At 44.0% G+C, this 23,805-nt stretch overlaps 1 protein-coding gene across 1 annotated transcript in view; it reads right to left on the bottom strand.

Annotated features, from left to right (window-relative positions):
• Positions 1-22,753, bottom strand: part of RMND5A (required for meiotic nuclear division 5 homolog A) — a 53,245-nt gene extending 30,492 nt beyond the window's left edge. The window contains exons 1-2 of the mRNA XM_082642550.1: positions 22,483-22,753; positions 2,304-2,446 (exon numbers count right to left, since the gene is read on the bottom strand). Coding sequence (XP_082498676.1) covers positions 2,304-2,446; positions 22,483-22,624 — 285 coding nt within the window. The 5' untranslated portion in view covers positions 22,625-22,753. The remainder of the gene's footprint in view (positions 1-2,303; positions 2,447-22,482) is intronic.
• Positions 22,754-23,805: the final 1,052 nt, after the last annotated feature.

Genomic DNA, 23,805 nt, shown 5'->3' with positions numbered 1-23,805 from the left:
AGAATCCGGGTCACCTAGAACCTAAACTACTTTCACAGGAACATAAAACCTACCAAAAAAAAGAGAAAGTACTTGAAAAAGCCCTTATAACTTCCAAGTACCTGAAAAATATATTCAAAAGAGAAATGAGTAAATTAAAATATTTAATTAGCAACATTCACCTCAAACACATCCCCCCTAAAACAGTCAGAATATAGATTACTCACTATGTGTTCCCTTGTTATCCAATCTCAAAAAGATACATCCATTTCTAGCACCAACTACATTTAAATGCTTTGTCTCAAAGATTAGCCAAACTATGATAACCCTTATGAATATCTATAAAGACTTGCCAGATCAGGAGGAAGACATGTCTAGCAAGTCACCAGTAGCTGGGGGACAAGAGTAAAAGAGGGTTCTGATGATAATTATGACAGGACAAGACATAAGCTAGGAAATGAGGACGTCTGGTCACCCTACCAGTGGCAGAATGCAAAGCTCCTGAATTATTTGCCCAAATGTTCCAAGTCCTGGTGGCCAGTAGTCCGCACACTTGAGGTACGACTGCTGAGGCCGTCCCTACCTACTCCCAGAATCTGGGATCTTTTCTCAGACGCTTTCTCTGATTGGCTGCTTTGGAAGCGTCAGTTACCCTCACTGTCACGGCATGTTCTGGTCCTGCTGTCCCCCGACACTGGCATAACTGCAGGCAGCCTGGTGGTCAACGCCTCCAGGAACCTCCTGGGGTCTGAACCATCATTAGAACGCCTTGGTCACTGTCGGCCACCAAAATCCGAAGCTTCCCAAACACCACCAGTAGTTACCTCACCCTAAAGAAACAGAGGGTTCCTCACCCACAGTGATTTAAGACCCCTCTAAAGTGCCCCCATCACCATTCCAGGAGGTCTTTAAGCAGTACATGCCAACGATCACTTCACGTACCAGCTGACCGCATCCAGCGCCACAGCCCCCAGAAGTCTGAGGCTGAAGCCACTTCCAAAGCTGTGTGCACTCCCCTGCAATTAACAAACAGGCATCACAACCTCAAAGCTATTTCAGAGAACACTTGCTGCCTTCCCAGCCTCTGCTGGCAACGGCCATCACTGACCCCAAAAGGAGGTTGCTGCCGCCAACACCACTCCTCTGCCTCTTGGGCTGAGGCGAAGCCCACGGTGCCGTGGGAGTGGTGAGAGCTCTCCAAAAGGTCACTAACACTTCTGAAGGCACAGCTACCCCAACAGTCCCCAGAGCCCCACCACGCACAGTCCTGTCACACCGTACCTACCGGTTAACCACGTCTCCTTACGAGCATCTAGTGCTCACTGAGGCTGCCTCGAGCCTAGCTTTTCAATACGACTGCTCTGTAGGATTCTTTCTAACAGACTTGCCCACGAGTTAGAGCCGCTCTCTGGATTCCACGAGTTTCTACGTTACAGCTGCTGTTCTCATGTATACACATGGAGCAGCTCATAAGACTGGTTTTACGACAAACAGCTCTCCCCAAAAGTTCTTCCTACCCTCCCGGAAGTTTACAATGTGTGAACAAAAATGTCCATAACCAGTCACAAACTCCCCAGTGTTTGACTATTTCAAACTCCTCTGAAAGAGTCAGAGGTATCACACAGTAACCTTGGGCCACTTCTCTCAGTCGCCACTAGGACTATGAACGCCAAGGGCAAAACTGGCCCAGGGCTAAAAGTGAAAACTGCTTACAAGTAAACCACCAAGTTAAAGATTTAAGAGATGTCACAAGAGCAACTACATTCCAATGAAAATTAAAAAAGAAAAATCACCCAATACAAGTGACAGGCCTTGCTAGCTAGCAACCAACCCACTCACACAGAAAGCAACACTGGAGAAAAGTGACGAGCATGCTCACAGGAAGACAACAAGAGTTACGATGCTGCAGGGGAGACAGATGCAAGCGTGTCATCCTCATCATCCCACAACAGAGGCAGAGTCCTGGCCTGGGAATTACTCAGGAAGTAGGAAAAGTTACTGCTATAAACAAACTCCCTCATAGTGAGTTAAAATTTCTTGGAAATTTACTCATCATGACACTAGGAGCGGTAATCATTTAAGCAAATGGGTAAAAAAACAAGGTTGTAAAAAGAGGTTTTTGGTTTGTTTTCTTTTTGTTTTTTAAATAACAGCAACAGGGAACTTTAAGAATAACATAGTAAAACCAGATCTGCAGAAGTTTATTAAAAGCAAGGATAAAAGAAACAACATAAAATCATCTGAGAAAGCTAATGTTATTGAAGCAGTGACAGGAGATGAAGGATGATGCTAAAGCACACCAGACACTCCCCTCAACACCATACCTTATCAATGGCTTTTCCAACCCGAGAAACACTGCTGTGGATGTCTTTGTGGTCTGAGGCCAATTTTTGAACAGTATCCTTTATTCTCTTACAGCACTGTGTCAAAACAAGTGAAAGCGTCCCTGATAATTCAGCATCTTGACCTATAAAAAAGAAAGAAAGGAAGAAGATTGGTTATTCCCAAAAGCAAATCCAAAGATGCCAAGTTACAAATTGGCCCTTTGGAACATGAAAGATGGAAGTAAAGTGAAGAAAAATCAGTGTCTGCTTTGAACAGATGGTCACATTCATAGATAATATTTTTCAAGTGAATTCTAAGAAAGCTATTTTAATTTTTTATCGTTTGGAATAAATTTTAAAATTTTACTATGAAATAAACCACTTTTGTAATTACTAAAATCAGGAGACAATAATACTTGAAGGCATTTTCCAGAAACTATGCCTCCATGAATAAACTCACTTATTCAATCCACTTAAACTGTCCAAGTCATTCTCACATTTTGATTATTACTAAATGTCCTAAAGAGAGATAAATCTAAATGCTTTATGTTCTACATAAAGAAGAAAAAACAAACTTCTTTGGATACCATGATGAAAACAGTGAAAAGAGAAACACGGCAGAAAAGAGTTAACATATCCCCACCTGTAAGCACTAGTGAGCCATTCTTAACCAGTTAGGGGGTAGGAACCCTCCTGAAATCCAAGTTCCCAGATGCCAGTCAAGGGTCAACCTTGCAAGCAGGCCTGGAACGGGAGGGTTCCTACCACCCTAACTGGTTAAGAATGGCTCACTGTGCCTCAATTGTTTGTATAATGTGGTTTGTGCTGAACTACTTTTCTTCTTGGCATCCCTGCAATTTCGGTATCTGCTAGACAGAGGGTGCCTGTATGACAAGTACCCAGTAAACACCTGAATACTGTGTCTCTAAAGGAGTTTCCCTGGTAGGTAACACTTCACACTTGTTAGGATTTGATGTTAGAGGAATTAAGCATGCCCTGTGTGACTCCGCTGGGAGAGGACTCTTGGAAGCTTTCTCCTGGTTTCCTCTGGACTCTGCCCCATGTGACTTTTCCCTTGGCTGATTTTTGCCTTGTATCTTTTTGCTGTAATAAATGTTAGCCGTAAGTATGGGTATGACTACCTGCTGAGTCCAGTGCATCCTCCTGGTAATCACTAGAACCTAAAGGTAGTCTTGGGGACCCTGACACGTGCAATTAATCAACTGGAAGTCACTACAGTTTATATCCTCTTTCCCTGTGTTACTTCCTCAGGAAATAGGGAGGAGGAAGAGAAAGAGAAGAACCAAGAGAGAACAAATTCAGTTATACTTGTCAATTACCTCATAGATCTACACATCCATACCTGTAAGCAACAGACCTGGCTCCTGAAATCCTGCTCATACTGGTGGTTCTTAAACTTTAATTTATATCAGAAATTTGGCTGCGCTAAGACCCAGCGCAGCCAAGTTAAAAAAAAAAAAAAAAAAGCCTGAAAGTACAGTAGCCTTAGGATGTTTATTCATTCAACAGCTATTTATTGAGCACTCAATTATGTGACAGGTATAGAAGTGTACAGGCAAAAATCTCCGCCCTAAAACTTACTTTCTGGTGAGGAAGCTAAACACAAAGTTAGTCAATTATACAGTATGACAAAAAAGGATCCGTGCCACTGGCAGGGGTGGGGGGAAGGCGAGTAAAACAAATGGGGAGTGTATGTGGCTTGAGCAATTGTAATCTTAAACAGGTGGACATCGTAGGCCTCACTGAGAAAGTGACATCTGGGCAAAGACTTGAAAGAAGCGAGGGAATTAGCCACGTGGATACCTCGGGGGGTGAAGGGTAGGAGAACATGCCACCCCAAAACAGCTTCTTTGGCGTAAGAATGATTTTGAGCTGATTATTCTGAGAAACAGCAGACACAGAAGCTCTGAGAACAGAGTACAAGTTACCCTTTGGTAAAGGAAATTTAAACTTATAAAATAAATCTCCATTCGTAAGGGTATCTCCCTCTCTGTACCAGGCAGAGAAGAATGACTCTAAACCTCTAAAGAAATTTTTTTTTATCATGATGACAGCTCAGACTTAGATCTGTATAACAAACCTTATTCTTGTTTATTGTGCTTTTCCTGGTAACCTCTCCATTACTGGCCTCCCCATACCAACCTTTCTTTTGACTTTAGCTGAAGATGGTATTTAAGCCTGAATTCTAAGCCACCTCTTTGAGTTACTCATTTTTCCCTGAGAATCTCCCACATACACATGAGGTATACGTGTTAACAAACTGTCTGTTTTTCACTGGTTAATCTGTCTTTTAATATAGTATTCTCAGCCAAGAACTTGCAAGGGTAGAAAGAAAATTATTTTTCCTCCCCTACAGAGGAAAGCATTCCAGACTGAGGGGGACAAAGCCCTATTGCAGAAATATACCTAGATTATTCAAGAAATAGCAAAGAGGCCAGTGTGGCTAAAGTAGATTTCTGGCAAAGGAAATCAGTAGGAGAGGAAGCCCAGGAGACCAGGGCGGGGGTCCTGATCTTGTAGGGCCTTTCTGGTACTGTAAAGTCTTTGCCTTTTACTTTCTTTGAGGGATAGGAATGCCCATTGCAAAGTTCTGAGCCGAACAGCTACATAAACTGACCTAACATTTTAATACAGTCATTCTGGCTGATGATAGGAGTACAAGACAGAAGCCGGGCGATGAGTCAGGAGGCTGTGGCCGCAATCCAGATGAGAACAGTGGCTCAGCCGAGGGTGTTAGGTGTGGAGGTGGTGAGAAGTGGTCGGATTCCGGACATATTCTGAGGGCAAAGCCAACAGGATTTTGCCTGGGTATGAGGGAAGGAAAGGACTCACAGATGACTCCAAGGTTTTCACCCCAAGTCAACCAGAAAGACAAAGCTGTCTTCAATTCAGATGAAAAAGATTAAAGGCTGAGCAGTTATGAGGGGGAGGGAGACATAAAAGAGTTCAGTTTGGGGCTTATGAAAGCTGAGATGTTGAGTAGTCACCCCAGTGCATATGTGTAAAAGTGAGTCGGATATATAAACCTGGAGTTCAAGAATAAGGTCAAGGTTGGATACAAATTTGTGAGTTACTGGCATACATACACATAAGATACTAAATGAAATCAACAAGAGAGAGCCGGGGCAGACACACAGAAGTGATAAAAGGAGGGAGAGTCCTGGGAACTCCAAGTTTATGAGACCAAGACAAAGTAGAACTGGAAGAGGGGACTAACAAAGACTACTGAAATACTAACTCTGATGTGGGAGGAAAATCAGGAAATATGGTGTTCAGAAAGCCAAGTGAAGAAAATGTGCCAAGGAGGAGGGAGTAACCAACTGCGTTAAATGTGCTGCTATGTATCAAGTAAGATGTGGACTGAGAGCTGACCACTGACCTACAGTACAGAAGTAATCAGTGACCAGGACAAGAATAGTTTTTCCAGAGTTTTAAGAAAAGAAATCTCAAAGACTGTAGGGACTGTGAAGAGGGAATATAATAAGTCTGGCTCAATGACAACCACTGAGAGAAGTAAAAAGATAAGTAAACTGGAGATAGTGCCCGTAAGGTACCCAATCCAATGTGGGGTGGCCAAAATAGAAACTACCCTTACTTCTAAATACAACTGCACAAAGTATATATCAGGTGCTTCCAATTTCTAATAACACAGTTTAGGCTAAGAGAATACTTGGTAATCCAGGAAAATTTTAAAATCTGTCTAAAAGGTGTCCCATACATACTTGGGGCCAAAAGAATCTAACTGCTTCAGTAAGCTCTGCTCTGACCATTTCTGGTCTTTCTGTATCTAAACCTTATCTAAGGTCAATGGCTTTATCTTCTCTATGAACTTCTCTGCCCACACAGACTCACTCAGTCTTCTCAGTTCCTAATGAATTCTGTTCTCTCCACCACTCCTCTGGCACGGAATTATACACTATTTAACGATTTCATGTATATATGCCACCATCAATCTCAACTAGATGTAAGACCCAAAGGGAAGACAAGTTCTTATTGTAAACTGTATACTCCACAGTCTTATATGCCTTGCACATCTGCAGGCACTATTAATATAAGTATTTGGATTGATGGTAAGTAAAGGGGGGAAAAGTTAAAAAGAAAGTCATATTGAACAAATGGTGCTGGGATAACGAGCTACCCATATGCAAAAGAATCATACCATAGAGAAAAATTAAATCAAAATGGAATGAAGACTGAAATGTAAGAGCTGAAACTGTCGAATTCTTGGAAGAAAGTGGGTGTATTCTTGATCCTGGATTGGGCAATGGTTTCTGAGATATGACACCAAAAGCAAAAGCAACCAAAGAAAAAATAATTAAATTAGACTTCATCAAAACTAAATTTTTGTGCTTCACACAATACCAAGAAAATGAAAAGAGAACCCACAGAATGGGTGAAAATACCTGCAAATCATATACCAGATAAGGATCTAGTATCTAGAATACACAAAGAACTCTTACAACTTATCAATATTAAGATGAATAACCCAATTAAAAAATGGGCAAAGAATCTGAATAGACATTTTTTCCAAATAAGATGTACTGGGAATTCCCTGCTGGTCCAGCGGCTAGAACTCGGTGCTTTCACTGCCGCGGCCCGGGTTCAATCCCTGGTCAGGGAACTAACATCCCACAAGCTGTGTAGTGCAGTCAAAAAAAAAAAAAAGATATACAAATAAGCACAGGAAAAGGTCCTCAACATCTTTCATCAACAGGGAAATGCAAACCAAAACTACAGTGAAAGGGACTTCCCTGGTGGCACAGTGGTTAAGAATCCGCCTGCCAATGCAGGGGACGCAGGTTCGATCCCTGGTCCAGGAAGATCCCACATGCTGCGGAGCCACTAAGCCCGTGAGCCACAACTGAGCCCAAGTGCCACAAATACTGAAGACTGCGTGCCTAGAACCCATGCTCCTCAACAAGAGAAGCCACTGCAATGAGAAGCTGGCACCCCAAGGAAGAGTAGTCTCCACTCGCCACAACTGGAGAAAGCCTGTGCGCAGCAATGAAGACCCAACACAGCCAAAAATAAATAAATAAATAAATAAAATTTATTAAAAAAAAAAAACTACAGTGAGAAGCTAGTTCACATCTACTGGGATAGCTCTAACAAAAAAGATGGGCAACGACAAGTGTTGGCAAGAATATAGAGACTCAGACCCACATCCACTGCTGATGGAATGTAAAATGGTGCAAAAGCGGTAGAAAACATTCCTCAGAAAGTTAAACAAAGTCACCACGTGACCCAAGAATTCCACTCCGAGGTATACACCCAAGAGAAATGAAAACGTATGTCCGTACACGAACTTATACATGTTCATAGCAGCATTTAATGGCTCCAAAATGGAAGCAATCCAAATGTCCAAATGATGAATGGATAAACAAACTGTGGCAAATCCATATGACAGAGTATTATTCAGCTATAAAAAGGAATGCTGATATATGCTACAACATGGAGGAACCTTGAAAACATTAAGTGAAATAAGCCAGACACAAAAGGCCACAAATTCTTTAATTCTACTTCTGTGAAATGTCCAGATAGGCAAGGAGGTTCGTGGTTGCCAGGGGGTGGGGGAAGGGTGGAAGAGAGAGTGACTGTTAGTGATATGAGGTTTCTTCTGGGAGTGATGAAAATGTTCTGGAATTAGATAACGGTTATGGCTGCACAACACTGAATGTACTAAAAGCTAGTGAAATACACACTTTAAAAGGGTGATTTTTATGGTATGAGAACTTTAACTCAATTTTTTAAAAAAACTAAAAAATGCAAACCATAACTCCTATCCATCCAGACATGTTTGTTTCTACAGTCAGTAGACAACAAAGTAAGCAGAAGGTTAAGGAACAGAAAAGCAGAGCCCAAGCTGGAGAGAGGGCATTTGGAATTTACCAGCTGAACTTCTATGCCCCATCCTTGAAATCAATCGATATTTTCGAATCGTAGCAACTTAGTTTGCTAAGTTTATAAATGATAGATACTAGTAATATAAGGTCAATTAATTAACACTGAGAGAGTCTTCAGTATGCCCCAAGGAAAAATAATTTCTACAAACTATTTGGAAGCACAAGAAACGTATAATGGAATAATCTGAAAGAGAACCCTGGGAAAGCCCTGTTAAGAGAAAAGGATTCCACTAATGCATTTTCAAATGGATTCAGTGGAAAGCAGCCAAAGGTAAAAACAGGTTTGAAAATCACTCTAATAACAAACTCACTGAGACCAAACTTCTAAGTCCTAAAGGGAATGTCCTAATGTTCTTTTGATTTATTTGTCTGAAAACAAAACCTGCTTCAAGGAGAACAATTCTGTGAAAGAAATCTAACTGGCTTCAGTTCCTAGGAGGAAAGCTGGGCAATTATTGTGACAGCCATCTTTACCAGAACTAAACCAGATATGAAGGTGAACGCTGGATTCCAGGTTTGCCACTGGAGTGGCCACTTTTTACCCAGGATGGAGTCCCGTGCCAACTGTGTCTGGCAATGCGATAAACCTCCCTGTACTCAGAACCCATACACAAACATGAAAGAAATCGTTCTGAGACGGTGCGCACCACTTAGTCACCATGAGTACTTTTTTTTCTAATACTTTATTTTTTGAGAGCAGTTTTATGTTTACAACAAATTGCGAGGAGGCACTGAGATTTCCATATATACGTTGCCCCTCTACATGTACAGCTTAATGGCTCATTGCTTTTTATTTAGTCCACTGTCTGGATATAAGCACACTTTCCCTATCCATACATCTACTGAAGGACATCTTGGTTGTTTCCAAGTTCTGGCAATTATGAATAAAGCTGCTATAAACATCCATGTGCAGGTTTCTGTGTGGACCTAAGTTTCAACTCCTTTGGGTAAACACCAAGGAGCCCTGATTGCCGCATCTTATGGTAAGAGTAATGTTTAGTTTTGTAAGAAACCACCAAACTGTCCTCCAAAGTGGCTGTACCAGAAAAGTACTTCTTTTTTTTTCAGGTCACTTTTCTTATTAGACTTGATTCAACAGGCAAAATAATTAGCATGTCAGTAAGAGATTTTAAATCCAAACAAAGAACCAACACACATGGTTGGTCTAAGTTAAAGATAATTTTTCTTTTAGTGCAATAGAATAGTACCTTTTATAAACAACTTTTAAGCATGATATTCTCAGAAATTGGAATAGGCATGGTCTCCTCCAAAATCAGACATCTGCCAAACTAAATTGAACATATTTGAGTTAACTCCTAAATTGTTTTTATAGAGCCCAGCGAAGACTTCAAGCTCTGCCCTCAGCTTCACTGCCTAGCCATTTCAGGATTTACGTCCATTAGTTTCACGGAAACTGTAAATTAGAAAACTATGTGTTTGCATAGCTTCCTGTACTTCTCTATCAGGGTTTCACACTACATTGTAAATATTTATTTGTCTGTCACCCCCACGAAGTTACTTGAAGGTAGAAAATATGAGTGTTTCATCTCCAGCGTTTAGCATGGCAACCAGCACATATCAGGCATTCAATAACTATTTACTGAATGAACAGAAAAATAACAGATCGTGTATTACACAGTCTCAATTTCAAGCCCAGCCCTGGAGACTCCGGCACTCTACCAACACTGTGAACCGACGCCCTCTCACTGCCAACCGTCCACGTTTCGCTGCTCGCTGCTCTCCTGCTCCCTCCCAGGATGCTGAGGCTGGACTACTCCCCAGAGCACTGCACCCTGAATGTTCCAGACACCAGATAAATACACCAATCAATACACACCCCAATTTTCAAATAAAACACATTCACAAAGCAGAGCCCCCCCAGTTATAAGTTCCTTCTCTTTTCCAAAAAACGACACTCCCCCCAAAAAAACCCTTACACACGTAGGTGAAGACTTGGAATAAGAACTCACAGGCTTGTGTTTTGAGCCACAGTTTCCTTGTTTGTAAAAGAAAATCATCCCAAAGCTTGCCAAAGAAACGAAATACTTCTCAACTTTAGTACATAATGTGTTCCTATAAAAGTGTACCCAAAGTCAGGATGTAGGAAGGTAGAACAAATTGCACATTAAAAAGGGTATTTGGTTCCCACAAAGCAAAAAATTATAAAATTCCGGGCTTCCCTGGTGGCGCAGTGGTTGAGAGTCCGCCTGCCGATGCAGGGGACACGGGTTTGTGCCCCGGTCCGGGAAGAGCCCACGTGCCGTGGAGCGGCTGGGCCCGTGAGCCATGGCCACTGAGCCTGTGCGTCCAGAGCCTGTGCTCCACAACGGGAGAGGCCACAACAGTGAGAGGCCCGCGTACCACCCTCCAAAATATATATATATATATATATATATATATATATATATAAAATTCCTAATTTAACTTGGTTTTACAAATAACTTTTAATACAGTTTGATCATTTTGCTCATATATTTGTTCCATTATTTTCCTGTATTACTAGTCACATGGCTTAAAACAGCCATGTGAACAACTTTGTGACATGATTTACTCATCATTTTGGGCCACCTAATACAAGCAAGACAATGATATCATTAAGACTGAAAACTAAGCTTGCATCCCTACTCAGTGTTTGCATTTTCAATTTTGTTTGCCACTTATTTTTATGGTAGCCCAGGGAAAAAAACACAAAAAATTACACCCACACAGTTAAGAAAGTGTTGTTGAAACTGAACAGCTGGTTGGTAGGTAGCTCTACAAATGCCATCTGTAGATATGTCTGCTCATCAGTAGATAATGAAAAGTTCTAATTTGGTCCATAAAAGGCAGTTTAGAGGTATCAACTACACCACAAAGTACATGCTGCCTAAGAGTCAAACACATGAGAGATGAGACTCATGATAATTGAGACCACGCTATAAAAGATGGTGAGGCACAACATAGAAAGGTATTGCTATGATGACAATTATTAACATTTCCCAAAAAGCTGAAAACCGGGGCCTCCCTGGTGGCGCAGTGGTTGAGAGTCCGCCTGCCGATGCAGGGGATACGGGTTCGTGCCCCGGTCTGGGAGGATCCCACATGCCGCGGAGCGGCTGGGCCCGTGAGCCATGGCCGCTGGGCCCGCGCGTCCGGAGCCTGTGCTCCGCAACGGGGGAGGCCACAACAGTGAGAGGCCCGCATACCGCAAAAAAAAAAAAAAAAAAAAAAAAAAAAGCTGAAAACCTCACCACCTAGGATTAGGACATTTTGGTAGAAATAAATAAGACTCCCCAGAAATCACTAAGACTTGACTTAACGTTCTTATGAATATTGTGGAGGCAGGAAAAAATTTAAATATCCAAGTTTATAAATAATACATATACGGCATTTGAGCTCTTCTGAGTTATTAAAAGTTAACTCCGCTTTCATAAAATGGACAGAGATTTTAAATTTGGAATTAAGGGGAAAGCAAAATGGCACACAAGTTTTAATGCAGATAAACAGAAAGAGATCCATTTACTAAACATAATCCTAACTGTGCCTAAATGAAAACTCAGACCTCACAGAACTATACTCCAGAATTCATTCTAGATTAGTTCCTTTAAAAAATAATTAAAGAGGGGCACTTCCCTGCCGGTGCAGTGGTTAAGAATCCTCCTGCCAATGCAGGGGACACAAGTTCGAGCCCTAGTTGGGAAGATCCCACATGCCGAGGAGCAATTAAGCCCGTGCTCCACAACTACTGAGCCTGTGCTCTAGAGCCCGTGAGCCACAACTACTGAGCCCGCGTTCCACAACTACTGAAGCCCGCACACCTAGGGCCCGTGCTCCACAACAAGAGAAGCCACCGCAATGAGAAGCACGTGCACCACAATGAAGAGTAGCCCCTGCTTGCCGCAACTAGAGAAAGCCTGCGCACAGCAACGAAGACCCAACACGGCCAAAAACAAATAAATAAAACAAATTTATTTTAAAAAAAAAGGGGGAGGGAGAAATCACAACATTAAGAGTCAATGAACATTTGAGTGCTGAATGCCTTGTCAGCAGCGTTGAGGGTACGGATTAAGTGTTCTATACAAATTAAGAAATTTAGGATGGGGAGGAATTCCCTGGTGGTCCAGTGGTTAGGACTCGGCACTTTCACTGCCGGGGCCCGGGTTCGATCCCTGGTCAGGGAACTAAGATCCCAAAAGCCCAAACCGAACCAAACCAAATTAAAATAAAATGAAATATTATCTCAGTAAGCATGACTAAAAACAAAAAAGCTTAAAAAGAGAAAAAGAAATTTAGGATGGGAATAAAAGGGAATGAAGGATAAGAGTCCAAGACTGATTCTAAAGAAGTTGTTGACAAGGTGAACATGGATGTGCTTACAAAATGTTAAAATAGAAAAACTTGAAACTCTAAAAGGTAAAGCTGGTATTAAAAATAATAAGAAAAGGGCTACTTCATACTGTGAGTAGCAAACTACACTGTGGCCTATTGACGTTCTGAGCTTCTTATGAGCTACCTCAGCACCTAGAACACAGCAGCTGCTCAACAGAGATTTACTCAGAGGAAAAGGAAAAGGCACAAAGAGAAAACACTCATTTTTTTTTCTAGAGGCAGTACATCCTGAAAACAAAACAAACTTTTTGGTATATTAATAGCTGGCAAATGTACAAAGTAAAGGATAGTATTTGTTGGTCAACCTCTGACCTTTCTGAACAGAAAGGTAGATTCACAGATAGGTGTTCTGATCCACTGCACCAAATCACAGCCTAGTGGGCTGCAAAACCAACCACAAGCGAAAACAAAAACACAAAAATTTATCTTTAAGAGCTAAGTGACATGGTACAGACTAACAGCGCTCCTGGAGCAGAGAGCAAGACCAACATGATGGGCACAAGTTTGAACGGTGACGCTCTACAGTAGCCTGTGAGGCAAGAACTACCCAGAGAAGAAGAGGAGGAGGATGCAGGCACAAGTTTTTAAATGTCTGCTAGATATATATATACATATATATATATATATTTTTTGTTTGTTTGTTTGTTTGCGGTACGCGGGCCTCTCACTGCTGTGGCCTCTCCCGTTGCGGAGCACAGGCTCCGGACGCGCAGGCTCAGCGGCCATGGCTCATGGGCCCAGCCACTCCGCGGCATGTGGTATCTTCCCGGACTGGGGCACGAACCCGCGTCCCCTGCATTGGCAGGCGGACTCTCAACCACTGCGCCACCAGGGAAGCCCCTCTGCTAGATATTTTTAGAGAGCCTGTTCGCTCCGTTCAAATTAGAAATTTGAGAATTAGAAATTAGAGAATTAACCTCTAGACATCTATTTATCTCTGAAATGAATAGGTGAACCAGATAGGGCTTCTTTTAGCATTTGGATGTGGGTTTCACATTTAAAAATCAAACCCAAATTTCTACCTTCCCCTCTCCTAAACCTCCCATTTTCCTCCTGGTTCTATAATTGTCTACTTGTCATTCATGCTCAGACCTTAGATTAACCTTTGATTTTTCCAGCCCTTCTCTCCTACTCTGCACCAAGTCCTGGTAACTCCTTCCCTCAGGAGAGCCCGCGCATGGGTCTCCATGTCTACCACTACTACCCCAAAACAGGTGCCTATTTCATCAGATCGAGGTTGACAATAAACCTTAACTAGGCTTCTTGCCTCTAGTCAAACCTCACTCCCAACTCCGATCAACTTAAATGCTAACTGGTCTCAGATCATGTCCCTGTCCCTTCCCTGATCAAAATGCACCCCCCTCCCCTGCCCCAAGTCACTCAGTATCTTTCCAGGCTACCGCCCTCCCTGAGAGCCATGACTCTATAAAACCTGATTCCAATTTAATTTTCATTCTTTTTACTCGTATCTCCCCACTCTGGTCCTTCACTGTTCCCAGGACGCCTCTTGTACTCTCACTCCTCCGCATCTTTGTTCTCGCCAACCTCTCTCCTGGCCCCCCGCCCTATATTCCCACTCTCCACATTCAGTCTGTTACTGAAACTTCCCACGGGTTAGAAGAGTCTGTCCCTGTCTCAAACCCTACCCTACTGTTGGTACCATTCAATCAGCGTGTGGCCTATCCTCTACACACGGCCTTGCGTTGTAAAAACATACCGGGCTCATCTCCCCAACTTCTCAGGAAGTTCTTACAGCGTGATGAGGACGACTGCTTGTCCTCTGTAACTCCCACAAGATTTAGCCTAGTTCCACATATACTTGGTGATCAATAACTACTGATCAAGGGCTCTACAGTTCAACTGAAATAGCCCACCTCCAAGCAGCTCCTTCTAAGGGGTCCGCTCTTCCCATTTCTCTGAATTGCTGGTATTTATACCAAGCAGAAACACTGTTATCTATTATAGTGTACTGTGCTATGGCCATGGTTTTTTCCCCTCTCAAATGTAAAAGTCTGGCCTCCTTATCCAAATAAAGCTCCTTGAAGACTCTGTTTTGTATACCTTTTGAATATTCCTTATAGCAGCAGTCCCCAAACCTTTTCGGCACCAGGGACCAGTTTCGTGGAAGACAATTTTTCCACAGACCGGGGGGTGGGGTTGGTTTTGGGATGATTCAAGCGCATTAGATTTACCGTGCACTACATTTATTGTGCGCTTTATGTCTGTTATTATTACTTTGTAATATATAATGAAATAATTGTACGACTCACCATAATGCAGAATCAGTGGGAGCCCTGAGCTTGTTTTCCTGCAAGGAGATGGTCCCCTCTGGGGGTGATGGAGACAGTGACACCTGAAGTGTGGTGCTTATGTCCAGTCTACTGCGTAAGATGCACCTTAATTGTCACTTGCCACTCACTGATAGGGTTTTGATATGAGTCTGCAAGCCATTGATTTATTATGGTCTCTGTGCAGTCAAACCTCTCTGCTAAGGATAATCTGTATTTGCAGCCACTCCCCAGCGCGAGCATCACCGCCTCAGCTCCACGTCAGATCACCAGGCATTAGATTCTCATAAGGAGCGCGCAGCCTAGATCCCTCACGTGCGCAGTTCACAGTAGGGGTTGAGCTCCTACAAGAATCTAATGCCTGATGATTGGACGTGGAGCTGAGGCGGTGATGTTAGTGATGGGGAGCGGCTGTAAATACAGATGAAGCTTCGATCGCTGGCCCGCCACTTACCTCCTGCTCTGCGGCCCGGTTCCTAACCGGCTACGTCCTGGCCCAGGGGTTGGGGACCCCTGCCTTACAGTGTTAAGCAGACCACTGGACACAGAATGGTAGTTAACAAACACCAGTAATAAAGATAACTAAATAGTCAGAGTGTCTCAATTAAAACACTGCTTAACACTGCTTAAAGGTACAGACTTTAAAAATAACAAGTAAACCTTGTTTTACAGATTTCAAAGCCAGTTCATATCATCGATTTAATTCCCATAACTCCGTCATATAACTTACCAGTCTACTGAAGAGGAAAGAGGCTAAGCAGGATTGTAGAACCAGTGAAGTGGGTGAACAAGGACTCAAATCCAGACCTCCTGAGCTCAAGGACAGACAAAGCTTTATGTTCTTCTCCACAAGCGCAGACTTATCCTCTTATCTCCTGAACTAGCCTCCACCTTCCTGGAGGACTGAGGCCATGAATACAATGTTTCTTTTTAAAGAAGTCTCTCTTTATCTCCTCCCAAATGTCTTCATATACCAATACTAAGATACTAAATCTATATGGATTCCATAGATACAACAAACTCATCAAAGATAACACACTGTGCCCAGGCCTCTTAAGTGGAGAAAGACTTGGCAACATAAGCCTTATGGACTCCGTGAACAATGTTCCCAAATAAGGTGAAAGCTTATTTCTAAAAGCCTCAAGTTCTGCCAGAGATTCTAGTCTCTGTTCTTTGAGGCGTTAGACTGCACGTAATCTAAGAGGAAGGCCAGACGAAATGCCCTGTTAAGAGCATCACCTCCCTGGTATCTATCAACTTCTGCGAGTTACATGGAGCACCACAGGACTCCAAGTACACAGCTCAGGGCCAGGCCCCCCCCCCCCACAGTTCTCCCCTCAACTGCATTTTGGGGTCATTTTCAAAGATTTTACAGATCAAGAAGCAGGGCCCCAAATAAAAACAAGACAGTTTTAATATCCCAAGTGAACAGTAGTTTGCCTAAAACACCACTCTCACTATTCTAACTACTAAGATTAAGACATGAAAACAATGGAGATTTCTCTACGAACTCTAGTAGGACAGTATCACAGAAGTGTTGGCAAGTTTCCCCCTTACCGATGTGATTATCCAGAGTTAGAAACTACTTAAGAGATAAGAGAACCCTAGGAAAATTATTTTATTATACCAAGCATTAAAGCAATTTCAAATAAGTTCCCAAAGGTAACATGAATTGAGTTGTATTCTCTAGTCTACAGATTAAGTCATACCAGTACCTCAGTATTTGAATTATATGAACATTACAGGTAGGAGCCAAGGCAAAAGCTGAGAAATAAAGAAACCACCTCAAAGAGCACTGTTATCAAATGTAACGTGTAGCTGCTCAACTATCACAGACATCTATCACTTCTGTCTGGGTGCAAGTCTTCCTTTCTAGAACTCTCTCCTCTGAGCAACGGTGGATCACATGGCCATACATCTGACATTTGCTAAGCACAGCCCAAGGTGGCTAATGGACTCCACCCACCGGGCCCAGTTACTGATTCAGGAAAAGCTTATGACCTGAACCAAGACAATAAAGATATTCCCCGGTAATTTTGTTGGAAATACAGAAAACAGGCAAGTTCCTGTATCTGGGAACACAAGCAGTACAAGGGTGACATGAGTCCACTGGCCGTCTTTACTTCCATGTGGAAAAAGCTCTGCTGAGAATGAAGCCAACCATGGAAAGCACAGCTGAGAGAGGAAGAGAACAAAACCAGTCCTCACGACACCCTCTGTGCCCCTGGAGCCGCTGACCTAACCTCAGCCTTTTTAGTTATGAGTCAACAAATTCCATCTTAATTAAAACTATCCGGCCACCTGCAACCAAAAGGGTCCTGAGTAATATACTAGTCTGAATGAGTAAGGTGCCAAAGGACAAAGGATTATCTCCTAAGTGAGCTTGAAAAGGAACGGCGGACAGTTACAACTGCTTCTAAACGCAACTGGAAACACCAACACTAACCTATTATTATTATTCTCACCATCTATAAAATAGGCCCAAGTAGCTTGGTGACTGGTCTATTCTCTTCCTTGAGTTTTTGAACAATGGCTACTGTTAATCCACGCAAACTTCTCTGACTTACTTATCTGCTACCTTCCAGACTAGATGTTCAACGTGGATGTCAAATTTTATTCAATTCAGAACTTTAAAGGCATTATTCTCTCAAGAGTGTCTTGTCGGGGCTTCCCTGGTGGCGCAGTGGTTGAGAGTCCGCCTGCCGACGCAGGGGACACGGGTTCGTGCCCCGGTCTGGGAGGATCCCACGTGCCGCGGAGCGGCTGGGCCCGTGAGCCATGGCCACTGAGCCTGCGTGTCCGGAGCCTGTGCTCCGCAACGGGAGAGGCCACAACAGTGAGAGGCTGCGTACCGTAAAAAAAAAAAAAAAAAAAAAAAAAATGTTAAGAGTGTCTTGTCTAGCAAAAAGTTTGATTAACAAAAGGAAGACCAAGCTATGAGTCTACTTGAAGTACACCAAAGAATAAGGGTGAATAAATAGACAAAGCACCAGTCCACCAAACCCTGATCCTTTTACAATTCATTCAACACAGTACACTCAACACTGGTAGGCTCTGAAAAGCAGAGAATTTACATATATAAATAAACATACTTTTCAATATGTATGCAGTATATACAAACCAAATTCTAGAATGCCAAGTTATGCCTAACGTGCGACCATGGACCTCTGGTTTTTGTCTACTGACACAATACCACAAAAATTAGCTTGAAACATGACCATCTATTTTGTTTTTTCTTTCATGTTTAACTGCCTACTTCTCATTTGTCATCCTCAAATTTAAAAAAAAAAGGAAGCAATTCTGCAGGTAGTAACTAAATTCTCTTTGATTCACCAAAGAGATAAATAAAGATAGAGGATCATACTTTAAAAGCGTTTTATTACTAAGCGTCAGGCCACACACACACACACACACAAAAGGAGTTTTAGATGATAATATGTATTGATCACACCCACAAATGAAATTGTCTTTACCAACTTGCAAATTGAGATAATACTAAGCCTAAATCACAGTAAGTAGAACCACATGTCCAATGCCTCAAAGAAAAAATAAACAGTGATAAATTATCATTTCCCTGAACCCTCTTAAAATTTTTTCTGGAAACTAGCATCTCTGGCTGTGAAGTGGTCCAAGAATAAGAAAGACTGAGATGGAGATTTTTTTACTGGGTATCCTTTTTTATCATTTGAATTTATACCATTTACATGTAATATCTACTCAAAATAAATACAATTTTAAATTTAGAAAATTCCTTGAGAATCACTTTCAGAAACTATATTAGAACTCCCTTTAATAACAGCCTAAAAATAATAATTTTAAAAGATACTGTACATCCTTTACACTTACAAGGATTATGATTTTTTTTCAAATATACCACATACATGTCATAAAACTGTTACCCAATTGTTTCAGCCTAATTTTCTATCACGAAATATGAATTTAGAGTATCAGCAGTACATGATATATAGTTCTTTTATGTTCTCCCTTTCACCATAGAAGTACAATGAGAAACAAAATACAAATATACCTGCCAAAAAAAGATAATAAATAATCACAAGTCAAATCACCAAAATGTATCTATACCATTTATCTGTTAATCAAGGGCTGTCCAAAGTGTGGTTCCAATACCAGTGATGTGAATGGTGATTTCAGTTGTATGTGAAATAATATTTTAATAGTTACCAATTTATTTTCAATACGTAGTTGATTATCCCTAACACACCAAGTCTATGATTTCACAAATATCATTGCCTAAAACGGGGATAAATCTACTTAAGTGAAATTGTGAATCCATTTGAAAAATAAGAGTGCACATGTGTGAGGGAAGTTGGAGAAGAACCAGCACATCACCCAAATTAGATCAAGGGCACTCTGTGAACAATCGCCAAACAGCATCAATGGTATCAACTATACTGAATCTTAAATGAGTCCAAACTTCACACTCACAGGGAAACTCTCATTGAAAGGCTGATACAACTAAATGACAGCAGAGCTCTCCTCTTCCCTCAGAGTTGGGGAAATGCCACATGGGGCAATTTAGAGCAAATGAGAGATCTTAGGGCAGGCCAGGCAAGCACCCTTTGGGCAGTGTTTTCGATCTGGAATCAGAGTGGTGAGAGTGGACCTGGGTTGTCAATGGGCTTACAAATTAAACTCCACTGATGTTTGATCAGTTTCTACCACAAACCATCCTAACTGTCCTCACTTGGTATAGCTGTCCGCTCACAACTTTAGAGAAAAGAAATTTAAACATAAGAAAGTGTAATTCAGCCTCCAAAACTGACCTGATCCCCTGACCCTCGCTAATGGACACTTCTAAATCAGGCAGTCACTCACCAACAGTATGATGCAAACTAGGGGATCTATGAAGTCCCCAAGATTCTACTTTATTCATACCACATTCTTACAAGAATATCACCACAAATGAGCCCAGAGAATGAGATCCAAAGCCCTAATGGAGGGTCCCAATTGGAGCCCCTCCCTCAGGTCACCAGAGGCCACCAGATCACTTGCCCAGACAGGTACATTCAGAGCCTTGAAAACTTCCCTTTAAACTTGAAAATGGAGTTCCAAATTCAGATTTCAGTTGATATAACTTTGAGAAGGGTATAGCTAAGATTCAATGTAATACCCTGCAGAGAACTTTAGAAATTATCTGCTTTGAAAAATACCATAACCCAGATAACAAAGCATGATGTTTGTTGTGTTTATACATAAGAACACCATAAGAAAGTAGACTTTATTTTGAAAACTAGACCTGGCGCTTGTGGTACTTATTTTTCTTTCATGTTTTATAGCTGCCTTTAGTCACTTAATCCTATTACTAAAGAATTTGTTTAAAAGTCAAAGAGATTATTAATTTAAGACTGCAATTTTGTAGACAAGAAGGTAAAAAATAGGAGACTGAAGAGGGAACACACACAATTCACCACATCAGACTGTTTGAATAGCACAGCAAACTCTGTGGCTAATACCCCGCTGACCGTAAGTTCCTTGAAAAGTTCCCAAGCAAAGAGGTCTAAAGCTTCAGCAAGTTCTCAAAATTATTTTATCCATCTGGGATGGGCCCCAAATCCCCTAAAATGAGGCTCACAATCACATTCCCCTTCAATTAATATGCCCTCTCTCTTCTCATGGAAGAAAGGGATTTTACTTTCCATCTTCTGCCTCTCAAGCTCTGCCTATCCAAGCCCTCAATCTCTGACCTGGTCCCTAAAAATTAAATGTTCCTTCCACCGCTCCAAGTCTGCACCCTGCACCCACTCCTTCCCTTTCAGTCTTTAACAAAACAAAGATCTCCTCTCCAGTTGAAGGCAGAGGGGGCACACCTTCAGCCCCATTACTTAAGCAGCCCCTCACCCCTCAATCTGCATTATTTTTCTTAACTCCCAGTCACCTAGTTTATTTTAACAATTCTATGAAACTTCAAGCAAAGAGGGTCACTGACTCCCAATAGCCAAATACCAGTTGACCAACCTCTTTTTCTAAGCCTGTCCTTTCTGCTTCTGGGGGCACCTCCCGGCCCTCCGCTCTTCAAGAGGGGTTCAAGGCTGTGGTTAGATCCTAGAGTCTTTCTTCCCTGCAGCCTAAGTCATCTCCTTCACTCTCCTCTGTAGGAATGACACCAGGAAACCATCTTAAACCTTACTTTCCTCCCAAACTCCATCTATACATCTTCAGCCACCAGTAGACATTACGCCCTTGGCTATCTTCATCGGCCTTTCAAGGCCAACTTTGTCCAAAATCAAGTTCACCAGAGCCTTGCCAGGAGTCCCACCCCGCTCCACCTCTCCTTCCCCATCACAGGCAGCCGTCTAGGTCTGCTCATTTTTCCATATTCATATCCCAAGTCCTACCCCCACTATGGTCTCTGGTTTGCTTCTTCCCCGGAGTTCAAACGTGACTGCCAGTGTCCACGATGAGATGCTGCTGTTAAGACTCCCTCACCATGGATGAGCACTAACTCTCAACTGAAAGCAGTCGGGGAAAGGAAGATGTACAAGAAGGAAGGAGAGGTGGAGAGAAGCTCGGCTATTGCCACTGTCCTCAATCGCACCTGCCACAGTATCGCCATCACCCCAGCTACCAAACCTCCCTCGTCAGAAACTTCTGTTCAGCCTCTGAGTTGAGAAGGCCCCCCAACCTCTTCAATAAATCCATTAAATAAAGTCCCTTACTTCTTGCTCAGAAGGAATCAACACTATGGATATTTTAATCTAAGGATACCAGACCTTTAATGTTCTTTAACAAAACCAAAACCCAAAACCCTTCCCAACCAGCTTCCACAAGTTAACTCTGGCAACGTATCTGCCCCCAGGGCCCAGGGCAATAATAATATAGGGGAAACACCTTCTAGAGAAAATCTGTTTTCTGAAAGCAAATCAAGCAAACACTTGACCAGGTAACGCAAGTAACTAACAACTTATGTCACAATGTGTTTCCCGAGAGTTGCCTCTTGTCTCTTCGCAGGCTACGTTAGGAGAGCTGAACAGTTTGATTTAGCCAGTTTCCTAGGAATCGTGTCGGTGCCGCTGCGGAACTGAAGAAAAGCTACTTCTACACAGAGTCAAATTATGGACTTGCAGGAGCGGCTGTTCCGTTAATCCACAGCTAAGAATAACACTCGAGTTTCTAATTTAAGAAAAAGAAGAAACAAACAGAGAGGAAGAAAGGCGAGGAAAGTAAGTCCCCAGGCTAAGTGTTCGGAGCAGGGGAGGACGAGGGGGCTCGCTGCACTGACCCTCTCATGGCCCAGATCCTTGGGCCCAAGGCAATTGACGAGGAGCGCCCACCCCGGGAGGGTAGCAGTTTGCAGGTGCGAAGGACCGGCCCCTATCCCCGTTTAACGCGGGCTGGAGCCCGTGGCTCCGGAATGGGTTTCCGGGTGGGTTCGCGCTGACTCGTAATTAACAACGAGGACGGGGAAGGTTCGAGACAAATCGGGCGAGAGAAGGAGAAAAAGTCACAGGGGCCTGGTGGGTCTCCGCGCCCCGGGGAAGGCGGGACCGGGCCCCCCTGAGGGCACCCTCCTAGCCCGCCGGGGCCTGAGGGACGCGGGCGGGTGGGCCCGGCCCCGCGCGCCCACCTGGGCCGCCCTACCGTGGCTCTGCAGGATCTCGTGCTTGAGGCCGCCCGTGTAGTCGATGAGCTCCTCCAGGCCGCGCTCGCACAGCTGCCCGTAGCCTGAGAACTTGTGCAGCACCTTCTCCAGCTCGCGCTCCACCGTCACGCACTGATCCATCCCGGAGGCGGCAGCGGCGGCGTTCGGCTCCCCGGAGCCCGGGTGTCCGCAGCCGTTCGGCCCGGGCCCGGCCGAGGCCGCGTCCTGCTCCTCGTCCCCCAGGCGGGCGGCGCGGGCGGCCGAGGCGGCGGACGCGCTAGCCCCGGCGCCGGGGGACCCCGGCGAAGCCCGTGCCCGCCTGCCCCATGGCGCCCCGACCCCGGCGCGTCGCCGCTGCTCCCGCTCGCTGGTCCCACCCGACCCCGCGCCCCCTCTCCCCGCGTTCGGATGCCAGCCGAGGCGCCGCCGATTGTTTTTGTTTTCACGGGAACCGACCGATGACCTGGTTCTCCCGGGCGGCACCAAGCGCCGCCGACCCGAGGGGGAAGCAACCACCCCAGCTAGAGAAGGAGGAGGCGCGGGCCGTACCAAGCGCACCCTCGAGGGGAGGGCAATCCGGCGAGCGCGGGCGGAGGAACGCGACGAGCGTCCGTTTGCGCCGCCGCTCTAAAGCTGTGGGCCGTACCACGCGGGAGGCGTGCAAGGGAGCGGGAAAGGGTGGAGCAAGGACCCAATTGGTCCGAAGAGCTAAATAGGGAACTTTGGAGACAGCCCCAGCGATCCGAGAGCGCTACAACTACGCGCTCCGTAAACAAGAGGGTGGAAACCGTCCCGAACCACTCCGCCCAGAAACGGGGAAAACGAACCAATGGGCGCCGGGAATACGTAAGGAACAAACATCCTCCAATCCCTGGCCGAGGAGTAACCCTTCAGCCAATCCGAGACTAGGGGCCAAACCAATAGACTCGCTGTTGGAGGGGGTGACTTGGAGGGCATCCCGGGAAGCAAGTCGTTTCTAGAAAGCTAAGAGGGAAAACAAGGCAGAAATAAAAAGGTCTGTTTCCCGTAGGACTTCGCTCGAGCCCTGAGTTATTTCATCTCCCCATCACTCCTGGGGGTACTGTCGTTCCGAAGTTTTGGAAGACGGACTTTCCGCCCCGGAGGAAAAATCAAGCCTGGCCAGGAGTGGTGGGTGGTGCTTCAGGCGAGGGTCGCTAACGAGAATGAAAGGCGGGGTGATTCTGGGGCGGGAGAGGGGGGCTGCCTGCTGGCCGGGCGCGGTCCGCAGTGCTGGCTCGACTCTTGCGACACCGGAAGGTCACATGCCTCACACCTCCACCCCCGCAGGCCTCGGCCCTTTG

The sequence above is a fragment of the Mesoplodon mirus genome (genome assembly GCF_964341445.2).
Source record: "Mesoplodon mirus genome assembly, chromosome: 14".
NCBI classification, from domain to species: domain Eukaryota; kingdom Metazoa; phylum Chordata; class Mammalia; order Artiodactyla; family Ziphiidae; genus Mesoplodon; species Mesoplodon mirus.
This window is presented reverse-complemented; position numbering and strand designations above follow the sequence as displayed.